Below are 22897 nucleotides of genomic sequence, written 5' to 3' on the forward strand. Positions count from 1 at the left end.
CATCAACTAACACACCGACACGGTTAGGTCTGAAGAAGTAGGTCTGTTTCATCAACTAACACACCGACACGGTTAGGTCCCAAGAAGTAGGTCTGTTTCATCAACTGAGTGGTGTCAATCACAGATGATTTATTTTATCTGTATAGACTCAATGGCATAAATAATGTAGCAGCTAGACGAATGGAAACACAGCCCCTCCCCCTCACTCGATCTGAAAAAGCATTTATCATTTGGAGATCTTTTATCTACAGCTGTAGTTCACTGTCATTAGTCAAGGAGATCACTGGTGTATCACTGCATCCACCAGCATCCCCCCACGTGGTTAATCTAATCCTCTGCTAAATCGCACATCCAGTGTCTATACACTGCAGCCCAAACCGATGCCCCTTGGCCAGTCAAACAGTATGATTTACTGTTTACAGCACTGATAGCATCTAATCTGAAAGTCTAATCAGCTGTAAAAGGACCTCAGCTAGGGCTGTTGTGGTGACCATATTACCGCCACACCAGCAGTCATGAGTCATGGCCATGTGACCGGTGAGTCACTAATGTTCTTTTATGCACTCTGGACATGCTTTGGTAGTACCTAACTTGCTAACGACCATCAGGTCCTGATGGCCTGGTACTCAGGGGTCTATTGTCCCTCTAAACACTCTGACAGCAATGCAAATACAATCAAAAATCACATCAAAACAGTATAGTGATTTCTATTTAAAACACCTCGCTGTGGTGATCAATTTGAAGACAGCAGGCTGTAAACATGGTCATTGTGGATGCTGTTTCAAAGCCTAACAACGAAATGGACAGCGCATTCTAAGGGGATGATTAATTAAAAACACCCATATGAGTATTAGAGCTAATGAATACATATAGGCTTATGGGACCAAACCCAGATGTTTTATTTACTACCAGGTAAGTTGACTGAGAACACATTCTCATTTACAGCAACAACCTGGGGAATAGTTACAGGGGAGAGGAGGGGGATGAATGAGCCAACTGTAAGCTGGGGATGATAGGTGGCCGTGATGGTATGAGGCCAGATTGGGAATTTAGCCAGGACACCAGGGTTAACACCCCTACTCTTACAATAAGTGGCATTGGATCGTTAGCGACCACAGAGAGTCAGGACACCCATTTAACATCCCATCCGAAAGACAGCACCCTACAGAGGGCAATGTCCCCAATCACTGCCCTGGGGAATTGGGATATTGTTTTAGACCAGAGGAAAGAGTGCCTCCTACTGGCCCTCCAACACCACTTCCAGCAGCATCTGGATTCCCATCCAGGGACTGGCCAGGACCAACCCGGCTTAGCTTCAGAAGCATGCCAGCTGTGGGATGCAGGGTGGTATGCTGCTGGCTAAAAATACCCGGAATTTAAAATTGATTGTGCCGTTACACAATACATAGACCGAAATAAGTGTTCTTAAATGTATTTCTCAGCTGCTCATATTAAGCACAGCTCCGCTATAAAACCGAAGTAGCCTGCCAGGCATCATTTAAAACGGACCGGCGGGAAAGCACGCAGCCTTCATTCGCTATTCGAGTGAAAACAGATGACATGTCTTTTTCCCCTGCCCATGTTCCTGCCCATGTTCCTGCCCATTTGATAATAGGCAATTCTAAATCGAAACAAATTTGACATATTAGTAAAGACAAGATTAAATAGAGAATAGTCTGATGGGTGAAAATATGATGACTTGATGAGAGAACAGCTGTGTAGACTGAGACAAGGAACAGAGTGCGAGCTTTGCAACTTTCTCAAATCATTACAGCCTGCATCATGCAGCCCATATATGTTTTGATTTCTAAAACATTCTAAGGTTTGTATCATTCACAACTAATGTTGCCAAATAACTGAATCTAGCATATAGGACATGTTTCAAATTAACATTTTTATGCTCAACATAACCACTTCATATTTGTACTCGTTCCTCAATGGGAAACTATCCTTTCTATTTTATTCAGCTAAGTACAATTATATTCTTGTTACTATAAAATAATGTCATGGGACTAAGAAGCATATCCTGTCTGCTAAATGAACAAGCCTACGTACAGCCTATGGTATGGAGCATAGCCAGATAACATACAGTTGGCCAAATCATATTCTGTTCATCTGAAATACATTTTCTTCATGTCATGTTTCTTTAGACCTGCCTAAAATAAATAATGGATTTATTGTGATGGTTTATATTCAATTGATTTATTAGACTTTTTTAAAATGTAGATGTTCCAAAGGCGAGCATCAGATGCTAAACGTGTTTATGTTAATTAACGGTCAATTACTGCAAGACCGGTAGCCTTTTGCATGACAATAACCGGCTGACAAAACCTCAGCCTTCTCTTTCCTAGGCAGGCCTGTTATTAGGGCTGTGGATGTGACAGGGACACAGGAAGGGAGCAGGAATGATGACGACATGATTGAATTGTTATCCAGTGTTTACGATGGTTGGGATGCGCCGTCTTTACAGCTTCAACAGCATGTGTACAGTATGGGAATTCACCTACCTGTCACGCGGGTCGTCCATATAATTCTGGATTCTGTGTGTGTGTGTGCGTGTATGTGTTTACATGTGTTTATAATGTTCATGCGTCTGCACAGTGCCGTCTCATATCTCTCTCACCTATTTGCAGCAGTACAGGCGTAACCAAGGCCGTTTCCATGGCGTAGCAGAACTCTCGTCCGAACATGACGGCTCCGTGCATCACCCACTGGCTGCAGGGGGATCCGGTCTATAGACCCCTCGCTCACCGACTCCTCCTGGCATGACTCCAGCACCACACCTCCTCCACCTCCTCCTCCTCCTCTATCCCCTGTGGCAGGCAGAACCTGTGGTGGTTTTCTTAGCAGCAGGGACCACCATCACCCCCTGCACTTGCATAGCATCCGCCTCAGAGTTCTGGGGAGCCATTTTCTTCTTCTTCGGCATGCACACAGCCAAACGCACAGCGCTTCAGGCTCCAGAGAAAAACAATATATATATAAAAAATATATTAAAAATGGATCTGTATGCATACACCAGTGGCTTGGTGGCGCCTGGTGTGAGCTGGTCCTCAAAGTATAGCTCCCTCTGCCGTCGATGTCCTCAAACGAGGTAATCAGGTAGGAAGAAGAATCTCTCAAAGCGTACAATACATTCCTCGTGTTTTCCAGAGAGGCTGGGTTGTTTTCAGGGTGGGCCTGTGCAGCGCAGCCTAGAACAGCACCCCACAGGCAGGTTTATTTGGTGTAAAGAAGGACGTGTGAAAATGAGATATGGCTTTTCCTCCCTTTTTGTGTTTTTGTTGCTTCACTGTCTACTGGAATCAGTAAAAATCCATATCAATTGCCATTCAGTTAATACCAGTTTCATGATGTGTGTGGAGCAGGTGCAGAAGAGGGAGGGCAGGCGGCGGGGCGGAGGGCAGGAGGCGACACAGGTGAGAGCTCCTCGGTGAATCCCCATCGAGTGGCCGATCATTCTGCAGTACCCAGGGTGCACCGAGGGAAGCCAGGCCAGAGAGAGAGAGAGAGAGAGAGAGAGAGAGAGAGAGAGAGAGAGAGAGAGATGGGGACAGAGAGACAGTTATTAAAATGGTGGCCGCCAGAGTGTGTGGACAGTAATATTTTTAAAACTTCCAGTAAGTCAGTGGAAAACTGAACCACACTAGTCTAATAGAGAAGAATATGGGTCAGCTTGGGCTGATTGTGGAAAAGGTGCAAACAGATTCACAATATTTTTCAAAACTCTGAGGTGAATAAAAGATTTGAAAATGGACCATGTATAGGTCTAGTTTCTGCTTCATAGCAATCTGGCTCTTAGGAATGCTTCAACCCCAGGCCAGAGACGTGTGCATACAGGGTAAATTAGGCCTATGTAAAGGGAGAGGGCCCACGTTTCACACACACCTCCCGGGGGCATTCCGCTCCTTTATCCTCTAAGTCAAGGCATGAGTAAAGCACCTGAGGGGCCATTACTACACAGTTGGGTAGGGCTTGCAAGTTTAGCATTTCACTGTACTTGTGCATGTGACAAATAAAACGGAACTTGAAAAAAACAACCCCTCGGTGTGTGTGTGTGTGTGTGTGTGTGTGTGTGTGTGTGTGTGTGTGTGTGTGTGTGTGTGTGTGTGTGCTGCTCTGCTATGAACAAACAGCTAGGCATTAGCATGACTCAGAGGATTGGGGCTGGGACCCCTGGAGAGATTAAGAGGGGAAACGGCAGGCTACAGAGGCAGGACTACAACACCCTGTAAAGACTTGACACGTGAAACTTTATAATACCACACAAACAATAGGCCTACTATTACAGGTAAAGCTCTTTCTGTGAGACTCCTAGAAGTAATTGAAAGACAGAAAACGGACCACATGGGTTTGGGTGGGAGGGGGCTGATGAGAGCTGATATTGAGATTCCTGAGGCAAAAGAGAATGAAAGAACTCTGATTAACTTTCAATTAACGCGATGCTGTATGGTAATGAGAGATGTGTTAGTCTTTTTTATGTGTTATTCTTTAGTCTTCCTTTTTTCTGCTGAATGATGAGAAGGAATCCCTTCAAAACGCAATTCTAAACATTAGTCCGTCTCACTCAGCTCACTGAACCAGCCAGGAGCTAGGCCTAATCGATCCAGTAAGGCACCAACTCTGACACCCAACATTCCCATGCTCCTCAAACAAGCTCCCCCAGAGGACAAATCAATCAGCTAATTTATCACATTGTCATCCATTCCCCAGAACCATTCAGAACATTGATTACACACTTCAGGACATTTTTACAGTTATAGGGTTACAGCTGCCTTGGGGGTTACAGTACCACTGTTATACAAGTGAAAAGTGAGCCTTGCTATTCAACCCTACAGTGATTCCCTTGGCCTCCTCATGCTACCCTGGATGCTATCCTCATCTCCTTATACCCCCTCTGGCATCCTCTACTGCAGTGTTTTTCAAACTCTGGTCCTCCAGTACCCCCAACAATACATATTTTTGTTGTGGCCCCAGACAAACTCACCTCATTCAACTTGTCAACTAATCATCAAACTCTTGACAAGTTGAATCAGGTGTTTTTGTCCAGGGCTACAACATAAATGTGTTGTTGGGGGTACTGGAGGACTGGAGTTGGTCTGTTGGGGGTACTGGAGGACTGGAGTTGGTCTGTTGGGGGTACTGGAGGACTGGAGTTGGTCTGTTGGGGGTACTGGAGGACTGGAGTTGGTCTGTTGGGGTACTGGAGGACTGGAGTTGGTCTGTTGGGGGTACTGGAGGACTGGAGTTGGTCTGTTGGGGTACTGGAGGACTGGAGTTGGTCTGTTGGGGTACTGGAGGACTGGAGTTGGTCTGTTGGGGTACTGGAGGACTGGAGTTGGTCTGTTGGGGTACTGGAGGACTGGAGTTGGGGATACTGAACGACTGGAGTTGGTCTGTTGGGGGTACTGGAGGACTGGAGTTGGTCTGTTGGGGGTACTGGAGGACTGGAGTTGGGGATACTGAAGGACTGGAGTTGGTCTGTTGGGGGTACTGGAGGACTGGAGTTGGGGGTACTGGAGGACTGGAGTTGGTCTGTTGGGGGTACTGGAGGACTGGAGTTGGTCTGTTGGGGTACTGGAGGACTGGAGTTGGGGATACTGAACGACAGGAGTTGGTCTGTTGGGGGTACTGGAGGACTGGAGTGGGCCTGTTGGGGGTACTGGAGGACTGGAGTTGGTCTGTTGGGGGTACTGGAGGACTGGAGTTGGTCTGTTGGGGGTACTGGAGGACTGGAGTTGGTCTGTTGGGGGTACTGGAGGACTGGAGTTTGTCTGTTGGGGGTACTGGAGGACTGGAGTTGGTCTGTTGGGGTACTGGAGGACTGGAGTTGGTCTGTTGGGGGTACTGGAGGACTGGAGTTGGTCTGTTGGGGTACTGGAGGACTGGAGTTGGTCTGTTGGGGTACTGGAGGACTGGAGTTGGTCTGTTGGGGTACTGGAGGACTGGAGTTGGTCTGTTGGGGTACTGGAGGACTGGAGTTGGGGATACTGAACGACTGGAGTTGGTCTGTTGGGGGTACTGGAGGACTGGAGTTGGTCTGTTGGGGGTACTGGAGGACTGGAGTTGGGGATACTGAAGGACTGGAGTTGGTCTGTTGGGGGTACTGGAGGACTGGAGTTGGGGGTACTGGAGGACTGGAGTTGGTCTGTTGGGGGTACTGGAGGACTGGAGTTGGTCTGTTGGGGTACTGGAGGACTGGAGTTGGGGATACTGAACGACAGGAGTTGGTCTGTTGGGGGTACTGGAGGACTGGAGTGGGCCTGTTGGGGGTACTGGAGGACTGGAGTTGGCCTGTTGGGGGTACTGGAGGACAGGAGTGGGCCTGTTGGGGGTACTGGAGGACAGGAGTGGGCCTGTTGGGGGTACTGGAGGACAGGAGTGGGCCTGTTGGGGGTAGTGGAGGACAGGAGTGGGCCTGTTGGGGGTAGTGGAGGACAGGAGTGGGCCTGTTGGGGGTACTGGAGGACTGGAGTTAAGAAACACTGGTCTACTGCAGGCCAGGCTATCCATCCTCACTCTATGGGGCCCATTTCCTCATGAGAGATCAGTGGCTCTCTCTACCTGATGAAAGATGTCCAAGAGACCAGGTGTGCGATCCAAATTGTACCCTAATCTCTATATAGTACCAATTGGCCCAGGTCAAGTGTTCCATTTGGGACGCATTCTAGGAGATAGACTGGTCTGTGTGAGAGAATCAGTGGCTTGCAGTGATTGAGCAAAGGCCTCTGATACAACATAGTCATGTAGGCCTAGGTTTAGGCCTAGGTTTAGGCCAAAGTAATGCAGGCAAAACACTGGGTCTTCTGTGACCGGTTACACCACTTATCCCTTTGTAAGCTTTAATCAATAACCACCATTTTAACACTATACTAGCTAAGCATCCATAAGAGCCATCAACAAGCAAAAAATACCATAAGTGACAGTTACAAGGGGTCAGAATAGTGGCTCCGGAACCAGTCAATCAAGACCTGTTAGCACTTGGAGGGTCATGGGGGTTCAATGCACGCTGACTGGGGGATCTGAATGTGCCGGAGAGGCTCTCTGGGTTAGGCCTAGCGCTCACACTGCCTGTCAGTCAGTAGTTTTGAGAGAAAGAGAAAGAGAAAGAGAGAGAGAGAGAGAGAGAGAGAGAGAGAGGACATGCTGACGAGAGGCTGAGAGGCGTGACTACATGAGGGGTCACGTCTATAGGCTACATAGGAATGATTGAGTCTTGGAACTGCTCGTTTAATGCATGCGCCATCTGAGAATCCACCAGCCAATGCCCACACTAACATTAAAACAGTCTCTCTCTCTGGTGCTTTTCATTTATATACAGAGAAGGAGACCTGAGAAGGAGACCGGTGAGAGATTGTAATGCATTATAGGCTTTCATCTTATGAGTCTTTGGAGGAGTTTCCTCATTTGATGCAATAAGAAAACACAAGCTGGTAGGAAGAGAGTTTGTTTGAAGGGTATTTATTTCGCTTTGGGCAATTGGTGTTGTCTTTATTCTCTGAATGATGTCTGCTATGTGAGTGGTCTGCTATGGGACTGGGTTATCCACTAACAGTACTTCAACTGTCTCAGATTTAGAACCCTTATAAAAAGGAACTTATACCGTATCCATTTAGCTAACCTAGTCACATGACAAGGTAAGGCAATCCAATAGTTTCCCACTAACATTCAACCACTGTAGCATTTCCACTAGTGCCTATGCTGCAGTGGCAAAGAAGAACAGCAGATGTGAGGAATAGGCCATTAGTCCTTTTCAATACAGCTGTTGCCAGGCAGAATAACGACCTAGTCTCTTCTCGGCTTAACAGTATGTGTATGAGAGAAAAGCAAACAAAAGGCCTCAGCATAAACATTCTGAAGGACAGAGCATGACAGAGGGGCTCAGTCGGTGTGTTATCAGTGTGGGTAAAAAGACCCTGTTACTATCTGCCCTCCCAGCCTGCCTGCTGTGTGCCTGCTGCCTGACACAGGACAGTTACATAAGTCACATCGTACACCCTCCACCCTGCCTGCATCCACACCAGGAGGGGAGCTGGGGAACGAGAGGCTGAGGGAACTGTGTGTGGTTGGGGGAGGTGGCTGAGATAAGGGGGGGGTTGTTCTCTCTCTCTCGTTGTGAAAGGTCAGAGTCCTCAAGGTCAAAACTGAAGCGTTTGGTTGTGTAAGACAAAAGCTAATGAGAAATCTGTTGGCTCTGTAGACTGAAATATGACAAGGTTATATAGCCTATGTCTAGTGAGATCAAAGGGCCAAGACAAAACAACATTGTGACTAGGGCTGTTACAGTGACCATATTAATGAAGCTGCCAGTTGAGGACTTGTGAGGCGTCTGTTTCTCAAACTAGACACTCTAATGTACTTGTCCTCTTGCTCAGTTGTGCACCACTCCTCTTTCTATTCTGATTAGAGCCAGTTCGCGCTGTTCTGTGAAGGGAGTAGCACACAGCGTTGTAGCAGATCTTCAGTTTCTTGGCAATTTCTCGAATGGAATAGCCTTCATTTCTCAGAACAAGAATAGACTGACGAGTTTCAGAAGAAAGGTCTTTGTTTCTGACCATTTTGAGACTGTAATCGAACCCACAAATGCTGACGCTCCAGATACTAAACTAGTCTAAAGGCCAGTTTTATTGCTTCCTTAATCAGAACAACAGTTTTCAGCTGTGCTAACATAATTGCAAAAGGGTTTTCTAATGATCAATTAGCCTTTTAAAATGATAAACTTGGATTAGCTAACACAACATGCCATTGGAACACAGGAGTGATGGTTGCTGATAATGGGCCTCTGTACGCCTATGTAGATATTCCATAAAGAATCGGCCGTTTCCAGCTACAATAGTCATTTACAACATTAACAAAGTCTACACTGTATTTCTAATAAATTTGATGTTATTTTAATGGCAACAAAAAAAATGCTTTTCTTTCAAAAACAAGGACATTTCTAAGTGACCCCAAACGTTTGAACGGTAGTGTAGATGTTCCAAAGGTCTGCATCAGTGGCGTGTGGAAGCCAGGAGATGCTAAATGTGCTTATGTTAATTAACAGTCAAATATCGTGAAACCGATATTTTATCAAGCTCACAGTCTTGAGTGACAGAATGGGTCAGGAGAAGGGACCTTCAGTTCTAGGATACTGGAAGAGATTGCTTTCACTGTCAGGCCACCCAACATCAGCAATCATAGAAGTTCAAATAGTATAACCATATAACCGTCTATGTTCCCCAACGCAAAACAACAAGTCTAAGGATAAACTGTTGTTCTCATGCAGCTACAAAACAGAAGTTGCAACATCATGTTCTTTCAGGAAGGGAATCAAGATCAGTGTGATGATAATGTCTTTAGAACAGACCCGACACTATCTACAGCTGAAGTTGGAACTTTACATACACCTTAGTCAAATACATTTAAACTCAGTTTTTCAAAATTCCTGACATTTAATCTTATTAAAAACTCCCCGTCTTAGGTCAGCTAGGATCACCACTTTATTTTAAGAATGTGAAATGTCAGAATAATAGTAGAGAGAATGATTTATTTCAGCTTTTATTTAATTCATCACATTCCCAGTGGGTCAGAAGTTTACATACACTCAATTAGTATTTGGTAGCATTGCCTTTAAAAATGGTTTAACTTGGGTCAAACATTTCGGATAGCCTTCCATAAGCTTCCCACAATAAGTTGGGTGAATTTTGGCCCATTCCTCCTGACAGAGCTGGTGTAACGGAGTCAGGTTTGTAGGCCTCCTTGCTCGCAAACGCTTTTTCAGTTCTGCCCACAAATTTTCTATAGGGTTGAGGTCAGGGCATTGTGATGGCCACTCCAATACCCTGACTTTGTTGTCCTTAAGCCATTTTGCCACAACTTTGGAAGTATGCTTGGGGTCATTGTCTTTTTGGAAGACCCATTTGCAACCAAGCTTTAACTTCATGACTGATGTCTTGAGATGTTGCTTCAATATATCCACATAAGTTTCCTTCCTCATGATGCCATCTATTTTGTGAAGTGCACCAGTCCCTCCTGCAGCAGAGCACCCCCACAACATGAACCTACCACCCCCGTGCTTCACGGTTGGGATAGTGTTCTTTGGCTTGCAAGCCTCCCCCTTTTCCCTCCAAACATAACGATTGTCATTATGGCCAAACAGTTCTATTTTTGTTTGATCAGACCAGAGGACATTTCTCCAAAAAGTATGATTTTTGTCCCCATGTGCAGTTGCAAACCGTAGTCTGGCTTTTTTATGGCCGTTTTGGAACAGCGGCTTCTTCCTTCCCGAGCGGCCTTTCAGGTTTTGTCGATATAGAACTCGTTTAACTGTGGATATAGATACTTTTGTACCTGTTTCTTCCAGCATCTTCACAAGGTACTTTGCTGTTGTTCTGGGATTGATTTGCACTTTTCGCACCAAAATACGTTCATCTCTAGGAGACAGAACGCGTCTCCTTCCTGAGTGTTATGACGGCTGCGTGGTCCCATGGTGTTTATATTTGCGTACTATTGTGTGTACAGATGAACATGGTACCTTCAGGCATTTGGAAATTGCTCCCAAGGATGAACCAGACTTGTGGAGGTCTACAATTCTTTTTCTGAGGTCTTGGCTGATTTCTTTTGATTTTCCCATGATGTCAAGCAAAGAGGCACCGAGTTTGAAGGTAGGCCTTGAAATACATCCACAGGTACACCTCCAATTGACTCAAATGATGTCAATTAGCCTATCAGAAGCTTCTAAAGCCATGACATCATTTTCTGGAATTTTCCAAGCTGTTTAAAGGCACAGTCAACTTAGTGTATGTAAACTTCTAACCCACTGGAATTGTGATACAGTGAATTATAAGTGAAATAATCTGTCTGTAAACCATTGTTGGAAAAATGACTTGTGTCATGCAAAGTAGATGTCCTAACCGACTTGCCCAAACTATATTTTGTTAACAAGAAATTTGTGGAGTGGTTGAAAAATGAGTTTTATTGACTCCAACCTAAGTGTATGTAAACTTCCGACTTCCAGCTGTTGGCCTACCTGACCAACGCCACCCTCTCTGGATGTTGTTTGTGATTGTGAGTATGTAGGCTATATGTGAGTGTGTGTATACGTGAATGTGTGTGTGTGTGTGTGTGTGTGTGTATACACTGTGTACTGCTTGGCTAACCAAAATAGAGGCCCAGATATGGATTACATTGGTGGTGTTGGGAGGCCAGCTGACTGAGTGAGGGGGACAGGCTATCAGGTTTAAATTTGTGCCAACCAGGCAGGCACATTAACAACTGCCACCGACAACACCCTGGGAGAGCTGGGCTGTGCGCACTGGTGACGCCTTAAGCCAGTGGTCACCAAACTTTTCTGAGCCGAGATCACTTCGAGACAAAATGCAGGCCGAGATCTACCACTCAGATTTTTCTTTAAAAATATTACTTTAATTTTTAATTTTTTTAAAAATACATTCATCTCAATACATTATCACTGCATATTGGGTATTCTTGAATTGCCCCACCAATGGTTGTTTTTCTCAGACCATTTTAAAATGATATTATTTCAAAATGCGAGTTATATAATCACACTGGTAATACATAGTATTACTTGCGAGTCACAGATTAAAATCATTTGCTTTTTTTTACTGGGCTGATGGTGACTGCATCTGATGGTCAGTCTCAGCAGATGGAGGGAGGGAGAGGGCGAGCGAGAGAGAGGTGGCCTCTCACCATCCCTCAGCTCTTCCTCCCTCTGCAGACTGACCAAAAAGGGGACACTGTCTTCCAGCTGATGGCAAAACAAGCCGCACTTCATTATTTCTGACTCATGCACCAATTCATGTTGTTACTCGTATGACCAGAACGTGAAATACTCCTCGATATTAGAAAGACAAGCCGTAACAAAAATGCAAGCCTATCAATACACTTTGTAGCGCGAGTGGTTAGGGAGAGGGCGTTTTAAGGATTATAAAAAAAGTTGAATAAAGTGTTGACAGTGCTGAATAAAATCTTAATCATGAACTCATAAAAAAAAAAATGCTATTTTCTGTAGACTCTAGTCATGGCTTTGAAAAAGTTGTGAAATATCACAGTCGAATATCAACTTCACTGTGGGCTTGTGGAAGCTGCAGACACAGTGATCTGAGCTATCGGATTGGCCAGCGGTAGGCCTATAGGTGAACTTGATTTTCTCTCTGGGCCTGCCGGGTAGGCAGAGTTAGTACTTTCAGGCGCAAGGAATAGTTAAAAATGGGAAAACTTCGACTACATGGCGCGCAGGACAGCTGAATCAAGTGCACATACCGCAAACTAGAGGTAGACTGATTATGATTTTTCAACGCCGATACCAATTATTGGAGGACCAAAAAAAGCCGATACCGATTAATCGGACGATTTTTTATTTTTTATTTGTAATAATGACAATTACAACAATACTGAATGAACACTTATTTTAACTTAATATAATACATCAATAAAATCAATTTAGCCTCAAATAAATAATGAAACATGTTCAATTTGGTTTAAATAATGCAAAAACAAAGTGTTGGAGATGAAAGTAAAAGTGCAATATGTGCCATGTAAAAACGTTTCAATTCCTTGCTCAGAACATGAGAACATATGAAAGCTGGTGGTTCCTTTTAACATGAGTCTTCAATATTCCCATGTAAGAAGTTTTAGGTTGTAGTTATTATAGGAATTATAGGACTATTTCTCTCTATACGATTTGTATTTCATATACCTTTGACTATTGGATGTTCTTATAGGCACTTTAGTATTGCCAGTGTAACAGTATAGCTTCCGTCCCTCTCCTCGCTCCTACCTGGGCTCGAACCAGGAACACATCGACAACAGCCACCCGAAGCAGCGTTACCCATGCAGAGCAAGGGGAACAACCACTCCCAAGTCTCAGAGCGAGTGACATTTGAAACGCTATTAGCGCGCACCCGGCTAACTAGCTAGCCATTTCACATGGGTTACACCAGCCTAATCTTGGGAGTTGATAGGCTTGAAGTCATAAACAGTGCAATGCTTGAAGCATTGCAAAGGGCTGCTGGCAAATGCACGAAAGTGCTGTTTGAATGAACGCTTACGAGCCTGCTGCTGCCTACCACCGCTCAGTCAGACTGCTCTATCAAATCATAGACTTAATTATAACATAATAAACACACAGAAATACGAGCCTTAGGTCATTAATATGGTCGAATCCGGAAACTATCATCTCAAAAACAAAACGTTTTTCCTGTCAGTGAAATACGGAACCGTTACGTATTTTATCTAACGGGTGGCCTCCCTAAGTCTAAATATTCCTGTTACATTGCACAACCTTCAATGTTATGTCATAATTACATAAAATTCTGGCAAATTAGTTCGCAACGAGCCAGGCGGCCCAAACTGTTGCAAATACCCTGACTCTGCGTGCTATGAACGCAAAATGACACAATTTCACCTGGTTAATATTGCCAGCTAACCTGGATTTCTTTTAGCTAAATATGCAGGTTTAAAAATATATACTTCTGCGTATTGATTTTAAGAAAGGCATTGATGTTTATGGTTAGGTACAGTCGTGCAACGATTGTGTTTTTTTTCGCAAATGCTCTTTTGTTAAATCATCCCCCGTTTGGCGAAGTCGGCTGTCTTTGTTAGGAAGAAATAGTCTTCACTGTTCGCAACGAGCCAGGCGGCCCAAACTGCTGCATATACCCTGACTCTGTTTGCAAGAGAAGTGACACATTTTCCCTAGTTAAAAGAAATTCATGTTAGCAGGCAATATTAACTAAATATGCAGGTCTAAAAATATATACTTGTGTATTGATTTTAAGAAAGGCATTGATGTTTATGGTTGGAGCAACGTGTACCTAAGCGATTATATGCAACGCAGGACAGGCTAGATAAACTAGTAATATCATCAACCATGTGTAGTTAACTTGTGATTATGATTGATTGATTTTTAAATGGCCAAACCGGCGTCCAAAAATACAGATTTCCGATTGTTATGAAAACTTGAACTCGGCCCTAATTAAAATCGGCCATTCCGATTAATCGGTCGACCTCTACCGCAAACAGCGTGAAGCAAGGACTAGGAAAGCCTTGGAGATGGACCGATCGGCTGGTGACCACTGCCTTAAGCACTCATAAAAGTCCCAAAAAATGTAGGTCTACATGTCCGCACAGTAGTGGTTTAGAATATTGGACCGTTGGCTTTAAGAACTTCTGGAATTCTTAGCACGGCTCAAGCAATTTCTCCAACCGCCACCCCATTCAAATGAATAGAAGATGCTAATGCAGAGCTGTGCTGGTTGGGAATCTTGGGGAGGTGCGCACTAGGGCTGTGCGTCCCCCACGGACAGTGGTCTCAGAGCCACGTAGCCATGTCACAATGAGCCACCAATGGACTCTTGGCGGTTTGTATTTGAATCGTTGTCTTTGAACTCACATATGGCATTGATTAGTACAGTCTGCCTACATATTGATCCATTATGAGGTCTTTGATTAGTGCAGTCTGCCTACCTATTGATCGCTTCAACCATCATGAAGTCTGATGAGCCAGCGATCCTGCTCCAAGCCATGACCCATCTGACCTATTGTTGCATGGTGGCCATTTTGTAGACTGGATGACTCACTGACCGTCCATTTAAATTGTGTTTGTCGAGCTACCAAGGTTAGATGGTCGGCTTAGGGGGTTGACCTGCTGTAACGTTCTGGTCACAGGTCCAGTTATAACTCACTGCACCGCATACCACATCTCTAGGTCAGGGATACAAGTCCTGATCATATACAGTTCTTTTGGAATGTATTCAGATCTTTTTCTACATTTTCTTACGTTACAGTCTTGTTCTAAAATTGATTAAATATTTTTTTTCCTCATCAATCTACACACAAAAAAGTTTAGAAATGTTTGTAAATGTGTACTTATTTACATAAGTATTCATCCTGTTTCCATTGATCATCATTGAGTTTGTTTCTACAAGTCCACCTGTGGTAAATTAAATTGATTGGACATGATTTGGAAAGGCACACACCTGTCTATATAAGGTCCCGCAGTTGACAGTGCTTGTCTGAGCAAAAACCAAGCCATGAGGTCAAAGGAAATGTCCTTAGAGCTCCAAGACAGGTTTGTGTAGAGGTACAGATCTGGGGAAGTATACCAAAAAATGTCTGCAGCAATGGAAGAAGTTTGGAACCACCAAGACTCATCCTAGAGCTGGCCACCAGACCAAACTGAGCAATCGGGGGAGAAGGGCCTTGTTCAGGGAGGTGACCAAGAACCTGATGGTTACTCTGACAGAGCTCCAGAGTTCCACTGTGGAGGTGGGGGAACCTTCCAGAAGGACAACCATCTCTGCAGAACTCCACCAATCGGGCCTTTATAGTAGAGTGGCCAGATGGAAGCCACTACTCAGTAAAAGGCACATGACAGCCCGCTTGGAGTTTTCCAAAAGGCACCTAAAGGACTCTCAGACCATGAGAAACAAGTTTCTCTGTTCTGATGAAACCGAGACCTCAGACTGGGGTGAAGGTTCACCTTCCAACAAGACATTGACCCAAAGCACACATCCAAGCCAACGCAAGAGTAGCCTCGGGACTAGTGTCTGAATGTCCTTGAGTGGCCCAGCCAGAGCCCGGACTTGAACATTGCTGGAGAAATCTGAAAATAGCTGTGCAGCAACGCTCCCCATCCAACCTAACAGTGCTTGAGAGGATCTGCAGAGAAGAATGGAAGAACCAAGCTTGTAGCATCATACCCAAGGAGGCGCGAGGCTGTAATCGCTAGCAAAGGTGCTGCAACAAAGTACTGTATAAAGGGTCTGAATAAATGAGTAAAAATCTACCTGTTTTTGCTTTGTTATTATGGTGTATTGTGTGTAGATTGATGAGGTAAACATTTTATTTAATCCATTTTAGAATACGGCTGTAATGTAACAAAATGTGGAACAAGTCAAGGGGTCTGAATACTTTCCGAATGCACTGTATATTATTTTTTAAATCGTTAAATTATTTCCTAGTCCCATTCCCTCGACTGCTAGGTATCTCAAAGCTCTGAGAAGGGAGAATCCCAGGGCAGTGTGTAGCTGTGTGTACAGTATTCCATCATTCATAACAGTATCCATTTCATTTCGAGCTCAGACAGACAGATCAGATCCCGCCCTGCTTAGAGAAGTGGCAGATCAGAAGAAAAATGTATGGATTTGTTGAGACTCACTGCCCCACTGCAGCCTGATAATACAGTAGGACTTTAAACAAAGTGGCAGGGATGATGATTGTGTGTGTGTGTGTATCACAGCTGCAGCAGAGGGAGAGTGTGTGAGGCTGGGACAGAAGGCGTATGTGAACAGGGAGTATGACAAATCCCCCTCACACGCACAACCTCACCTGAATATACTTTCCCTCTCCCACATATACAGCCATACACACACGCATGTGCGGAGACTCTGCGCGCGCACAGTGACACAATGTGCTATGTAGATCACCACATCAGCAGGTTTACCAGCTTGATGTCTGACTGCAGCAACAACCCTGCCTTGTGATGTATAATGGTGGAATTACCTTACAGAAAGCAGTGGAAGAAACTGCTGTGTCAACGATCCAGACATTTTAAGGTGAAAACATGGGAGGCCAGTTCATTTGTAAGACAAAAAAAAATGAAGCACATTCCCAAGTCAAGTGTTGGTAATTTATGCAGGTATGCCGGTGCTACCAAAGAGCGCTGTGAGAATGGAGTGCTTGTCTGAGTAAATGGACAGGCTACTAGAAGTCTTCAAAAAGAGGGCAGAAGTCAGCAACATCCAATAATGGACTGCAACTGTGATATTTTTCAGAGGTCCATTCTTGGGAGTTGCTGTCTTTCTCCACATTGTTTTGGTAAAGAATTCTGACAAATAACATTTTATTTGATAAAAACAACATTCTCTGCTTTGAGTGGCATATTTTGAGTAACTTGCATAACAGAGCATGCTTTTCTAGATAGGGAGGTGGTGACAGGATGAAATGTCAAAACGTACAAAACTATGGTTACAGCATGTAAACAACACATGCTCCAGGGCATTTTGGCTATTCCATGTCAAATGTGTGAGGTCATGCTATGCAAAGTCATCAGCTGTAAGGGTTAGAGTGGACCTATGACCTATCTTGGATACTAACCATACTGTTCCACTCTATGTTGTAGGCCTATGTAGCCAACAACATGGCTGAGACGGCATGGAGCCTGACTGCCATGTCAATTACCTATTCTCTGTTGTTGTGGCAAGGTACAAGGCAGCTTACAGGACAACTATTATAAGGCTATCATCCCTGGCTTTATATTTAGCAGACGGACGCTGGCCACCCTAATTCCATGTGGGCCTCCTCTGCCTGTCCGCCCTTCTAGCTTGTCAGCACCTCACTAAGCACAGCTAGCTAGGCCTATACAATCATGAGGGTCATATAGTGGACTTTCCTAGAAGGCCTTTCGTCTTTGGAAAATAGGTAGTGTTACCAAGTATTTCCGAGTCTTACTTTAAGAGAGAAGACTACATTCTTTCAGTGGATGAAACTGCATTACTGAATGCCTCCCTGGGGTGTTGGTCAGGGCAGCTCGTTGAGTCCCTCATCAAAATGGTTCACAAATCATCCTCTAGCCTTATTCTCAGTTTCCCCTCGAAGGAAACCATGTCATAAACACTACTCTTGCCATGTTGGCCTACATCTTTTAATGCACAAATCAATTGAAGGAAAAGGGGAATTTAGTCCTAGTCAGGGTATTTGATCCCCTTAGGGTTTATACCAAAGTAGCTGTGATCAACCACAGCTGAAGGAAAGGCCCTGAAGCAAAATGAGAGGGACATTCAAAGACCACAGAAATAACAAGCGGGAAAACATCCAATAAAATAAGATTTCATAGATCCCTCTCAGTGGTGCAATGTCAGTTATCTTCATTAAGACCACAGTAGATTCTCACACCACCACAACAATTAACTCAAAACAATCCAACGGCAAACCTCCTACACCACAGTATTTTGTTTAGGAAAGGAAACAGCCCTGACCTTCCCGTTACACATACATGCAGTGATCTATTGCACTGAAACGTAAAAACAAGCAGGCGTGCCAGGCTCATTCAAGGTGATGCAGCAGTCTTTCCATGACAACATAACAACCACGTTCCAAAAAAAACACCACGAGTTAGGCTGGGCCTAAGCCTAACGAGGACAGAATATTCTGGCCAGTGTGCATGAAGAACAGCACCCCATGGTCTGCTCTGATAGCTACTGATACACACACCTGCACCTCTGATGAAGGTCAAACCAAAACCTCCAGCTCAGCATTGGCTTGACCTAACTGACACACATGCATGCACACACACTAGCATCTGCCGAGTCCCCAATAACCAGATGTTTCAGTTGAGGGAAAATGGAAAGAGGCTGTAGCTAGGTTTCCATCCAATTGGTGACAGAATTTATGCGAATATTCTAGAAATATGCGCATATTCCCACCCGTGGTATGTTTCCCCCAAATGGACTTGTTCCGGATAAAAATCAGTGCGTAATGAAGTAGTAAACACAAAATGAAACTTTCCACTTAAGCTTTCAATACCAAATAAACATTTTAAGTTCAAAGTGTTTCCATCGCATTTGCAACTCTACCGATAGTTTTGGCACAAAAACTATTGCGTTAAATAGCTAAATGTGACTACTCTGGCCTTGGCACCTGCGCTCTAGCTAACAGCTAGCATATAAAGTGCGGGTAGGCTGTGCGGGTTGTCAAGTCCAGTGCTTCCCAAACTGTGGGGCGGCAGTCCGGCTTTAAACTTACTCTTGAAAGTTGTAATAATACAATGCACAAGGTGCAACGAAATTAGGTAGTGCATCATCAGTTCCTCTTGTCATGTTAGTCATTACAGACCTTAGAGAGCTATTTATAACTTTTAAGAAATGTCCAGATCCACTAGCCCATTTTTTAGTTAAGCTGTGTTCAAATACTCATAACCGTACTATTTGTGACGTGAATTGAGTATGTAGTATGCTTATTGGTCATAGTATGGATATAGTATGCCAAAAGTTCCCGGATGTCGTACTAAATTCGCCAAAATACAAAGTATACATGCAGTGGACACTATTTCCATGCTTTTATGGCCCATAATGCAATTCTTCAGAAATCGCCGGATACAAATTCATTGCTTTAACTAATTATGACAAATGTTAAGAAAATGCTGAGCAAAGTATTAAAGTAATAACTTTTCAAATAAGTTACGTTACACGTTATGTTGGCTGACAATTTGTTAGCTACACTATCCTTACGAATCACATAGCTTTACAGCAGTATGTACTTTACTGGTACGTTAGCTAGTTACCTATACATCGAACTTGCCAGACAGTATATTAACTATCTGCTAACTACCCAACATTTATTGACTTGATTATTCACATCCTTCTTAGCTAAGTGGTATAGTTCTTGTGCGTTTCAAATGGACATTGTTAATTATGTATCTACTCAGATTTCAAAGCACTCTCGGCCATATTCATCACCTGTTGAATATGGCCAGTCAGTGTCAGTAAACGTTAGCAAAAAAAAAAGTGTGATTTAAATTGTTTCCAGCAGGACAGATACCAACGCTCTGGATAACATGAAAACAGCCTAACCAGCACGAGTAAAATGGTCAGAGTGAAGTGTTATATAATTTGTGTCTGGAAACAGCTAGCCAACTTTAGTCAGTTAGCTTGGGCGCTTGACTGCCGTTGAACGCTCGGATCAACCCTACTCCTCAGCCAGAGCGTCCAGTGTGCGCTCTGAATGCTCCGAGAGCGAAACGCTCTGAATTTACGGATGGACAATCTGACAACGCTCTGGATTTACGAACGCCCATCGTGCACTCTGGCACTCCAGATTGAATTTACAAACACCTGAAATTGTAAAATGTTTAGCTAGTAATTTGTTATGCTAACAAACTAGCAAGAGGTTGCATAGCAACAGCATCAACGTCCGGTAGACAGGCGAAGCTCTAACGCTCAACTGAAAGATTACGATTGGTTTTACCATTCGTTTACAGTATACTAAAATGAACAAATAGTATGTAGTATATACACTCATAAGTATGTAGTAGTCAGTATGGCTATTCGAACACAGCTTTAGTTTTTTTAGCCCATAGATTTTTGTCACTCAAATATCACATGAATACAAATTAGACATGGCAAAATGTATAAAATGAGCTTTAAAACTGCTAAATGTTCTTTGCACCCCATGACAAAATGTGTAGAATTGCAGGAAATGATCTTTAAAACCTGCAGAATTCTACAAGAGTGGTGTGAACAGTTTGTGTCATGAACAGTGCTTGTGCCCATAGAAATAGACGTGGCGTGTGTGCACTCGTGGGATGTTCCCCAATGCTGGAAGGGGGGCCCTGAGTGAAAAGGTTTGGGAACTCCTGGTCTAGTCTACATGATGAGACTATTATGGATAAGAGCAAGAATATATTTTTTTATTTGTCAGGCAGTTAAGCATCGATCCTCATCATCTCCAGAATAAGACCCTTGATATTTATTGGAAAGCAGCATCAAGCTCATCACCGTGCACTTTCACCACCCTGCAAAGTTTATGATAACTTATTTCATCTGTAGCCTAATAAACTTCATGGTTTCCCCGAGTCGTAGTGGGAGGACCACACACTATATCATCGCATGACTCCAAATTTACTCCGATATGTTGTTTATTATATCAATATTTGCTCATAAAGGCGTTTCCACCGCCATTTCCCACATAAATAATTTTACCGACACAAAGATAGCACCATGTCGAACGAATAAATGATCTGTATTGCTTGTAGGCAAGCAATACAGGAACAGCTTGGAGTGAAAAGGAAAAGGCTTACGCAAGACATTTCCAACAGATGGAACAGTACTTTACATGATAGAGAGCCTGCTGGAACAAAAACGAGTGCTTGGCATGTACGCAGCCGATTAGGAGTTACCTGCAACAATCAGTACAAACCAGCGGACTCTCATTGAAAACATGAGCACACTCCTAGTGCCATTCGAACAACTGACTCGAGAAATAAGCTTTTCAACTGCGTCTGCAGCAGACGTGATACCCTCTGTCATGGCATTGAAACGCCTGCTCAACAAAACTGCCCACACAGACCGTGGGGTGAAAACTTACAAAAGTACTCCAGGGAGAATTCCACCGAATTGCTTGTTCACAGTGTCTAGTAAAGTACTTTTGCAAGTTAACCCCACAGTCTGTGTGGGCAGTTTTGTTTAGCAGGCGTTTCAATGCCATGACAGAGGGTATCACGTCTGCTGCAGACGCTAGGTACAAGGACCGCTACTTCGATGCAGACAAGAAACAGGGTTTACGTGAAATGTTAGACACAGCTGGACAAGATGGAAATAGACAGTGACAGTGCACACCGAAGAAGAAGACCCACAACAGAAGAGTCCACGGACAGACATGGCTGAAACTTCACTGCTTGACATGTATGATGAAATCCTGGTTGAGAATGAAACGACTGAACAGCTAGTAAGTGAAATAAATAGGTTTTGATTATGTTTTACTGGTAATGGGGCCATACATAAATGCCAACAAAATAACTTTTTGGTCAGTGTGTGTGTCAGAGAGAAGCGTTGTATTTTAAATTTTCTGTTACTTCATCGGCCAACATTTGCCAATGTTGATCTATGCCTAATGATCCTTTGGAATGCAAGAATAATGCAATATGTTGTATTAAATGTACTAACCCCCCTCCCCTTTATCTACAGATCCTAGGATACCTGACAGGACCTACTATTCCCAGGAATGAAGATGTACTTATCTACAGATCCTAGGATACCTGACAGAACCTACTATTCCCAGGAATGAAGATGAACTTATCTACAGATCCTAGGATACCTTACAGGACCTACTATTCCCAGGAATGAAGATGTACTTATCTACAGATCCTAGGATACCTGACAGAACCTACTATTCCCAGGAATGAAGATGTACTTATCTACAGATCCTAGGATACCTGACAGAACCTACTATTCCCAGGAATGAAGATGTACTTATCTACAGATCCTAGGATACCTGACAGCACCTACTATTCCCAGGAATGAAGATGTACTTATCTACAGATCCTAGGATACCTGACAGAACCTACTATTCCCAGGAATGAAGATGTACTTATCTACAGATCCTAGGATACCTGACAGAACCTACTATTCCCAGGAATGAAGATGTACTTATCTACAGATCCTAGGATACCTGACAGGACCTACTATTCCCAGGAATGAAGATGTACTTATCTACAGATCCTAGGATACCTGACAGCACCTACTATTCCCAGGAATGAAGATGTACTTATCTACAGATCCTAGGATACCTGACAGCACCTACTATTCCCAGGAATGAAGATGCACTTAGAAACTGGAGAAGTAACAAGCACCGTTTCCCCATCCTAGCTAAAGCTGCGCACAAGTATCTTGGTGCTCCCTGTACTAGTGTGGACAGTGAGCGCTTTTTCAGTGCAGTTTCACACATTGTAGACAAAAAAAGAAACAGACTCTCGTGACAAAGCCAAGCTGGTCCTCTTTGTGAAGAAAACCTCCCCCAAATGTTAAAATTGTAAATGGGCAGTCATATTGTAACCCAGCCATCTAATGGCACTGGAAAACATTGACTAAGCACAATGGCTTTTCTGTTGTTCATTCATGGCTGGTATAATAGGTCAAGATTTTCATTTCATTTAAGACAAAGCAGTTGTGTTGTTTTATTTTTTTATTTCCTAAATGAAAGATGAGATGTGTTGTAAATTTCTCTCATTTTACTCGTCAAGTCAGTTGAGCACATTTGAAAAGTTTAAGTTGTGCCATTTATAGCAGTTTATGACAGCCTAGAGACAGTACTTTTTTTCAAACAGTTAAAGCTAAAATGATTAACTGCATTTTAGTTTAAACCAATATTTATTTCAAAACATTTTGAAGTTTCTCCATAC

At 43.6% G+C, this 22897-nt stretch overlaps 1 protein-coding gene and 1 long non-coding RNA gene across 2 annotated transcripts in view; both read right to left on the reverse strand.

The window, feature by feature from the left end:
- The window catches only part of LOC106570404 (polyamine-transporter SLC45A4), a 62640-nt gene extending 59784 nt beyond the window's left edge, over positions 1-2856 (reverse strand). The window contains exon 1 of the mRNA XM_014142697.3: positions 2624-2856. Within this exon, the coding sequence (XP_013998172.3) occupies positions 2624-2705 (82 nt within the window). The 5' untranslated portion in view covers positions 2706-2856. The remainder of the gene's footprint in view (positions 1-2623) is intronic.
- Positions 2857-2928: 72 nt separating this feature from the next.
- The window catches only part of LOC145860400 (uncharacterized), a 29177-nt gene continuing 9208 nt past the window's right edge, over positions 2929-22897 (reverse strand). Inside the window, exon 3 of the long non-coding RNA XR_014380440.1 lies at positions 2929-3461. This is a non-coding gene — a long non-coding RNA (uncharacterized LOC145860400). The remainder of the gene's footprint in view (positions 3462-22897) is intronic.

The sequence above is a fragment of the Salmo salar genome, chromosome 14 (assembly GCF_965601325.2).
Source record: "Salmo salar chromosome 14, fSalSal1, whole genome shotgun sequence".
In the NCBI taxonomy this organism is placed as follows: Eukaryota; Metazoa; Chordata; class Actinopteri; order Salmoniformes; family Salmonidae; genus Salmo; species Salmo salar.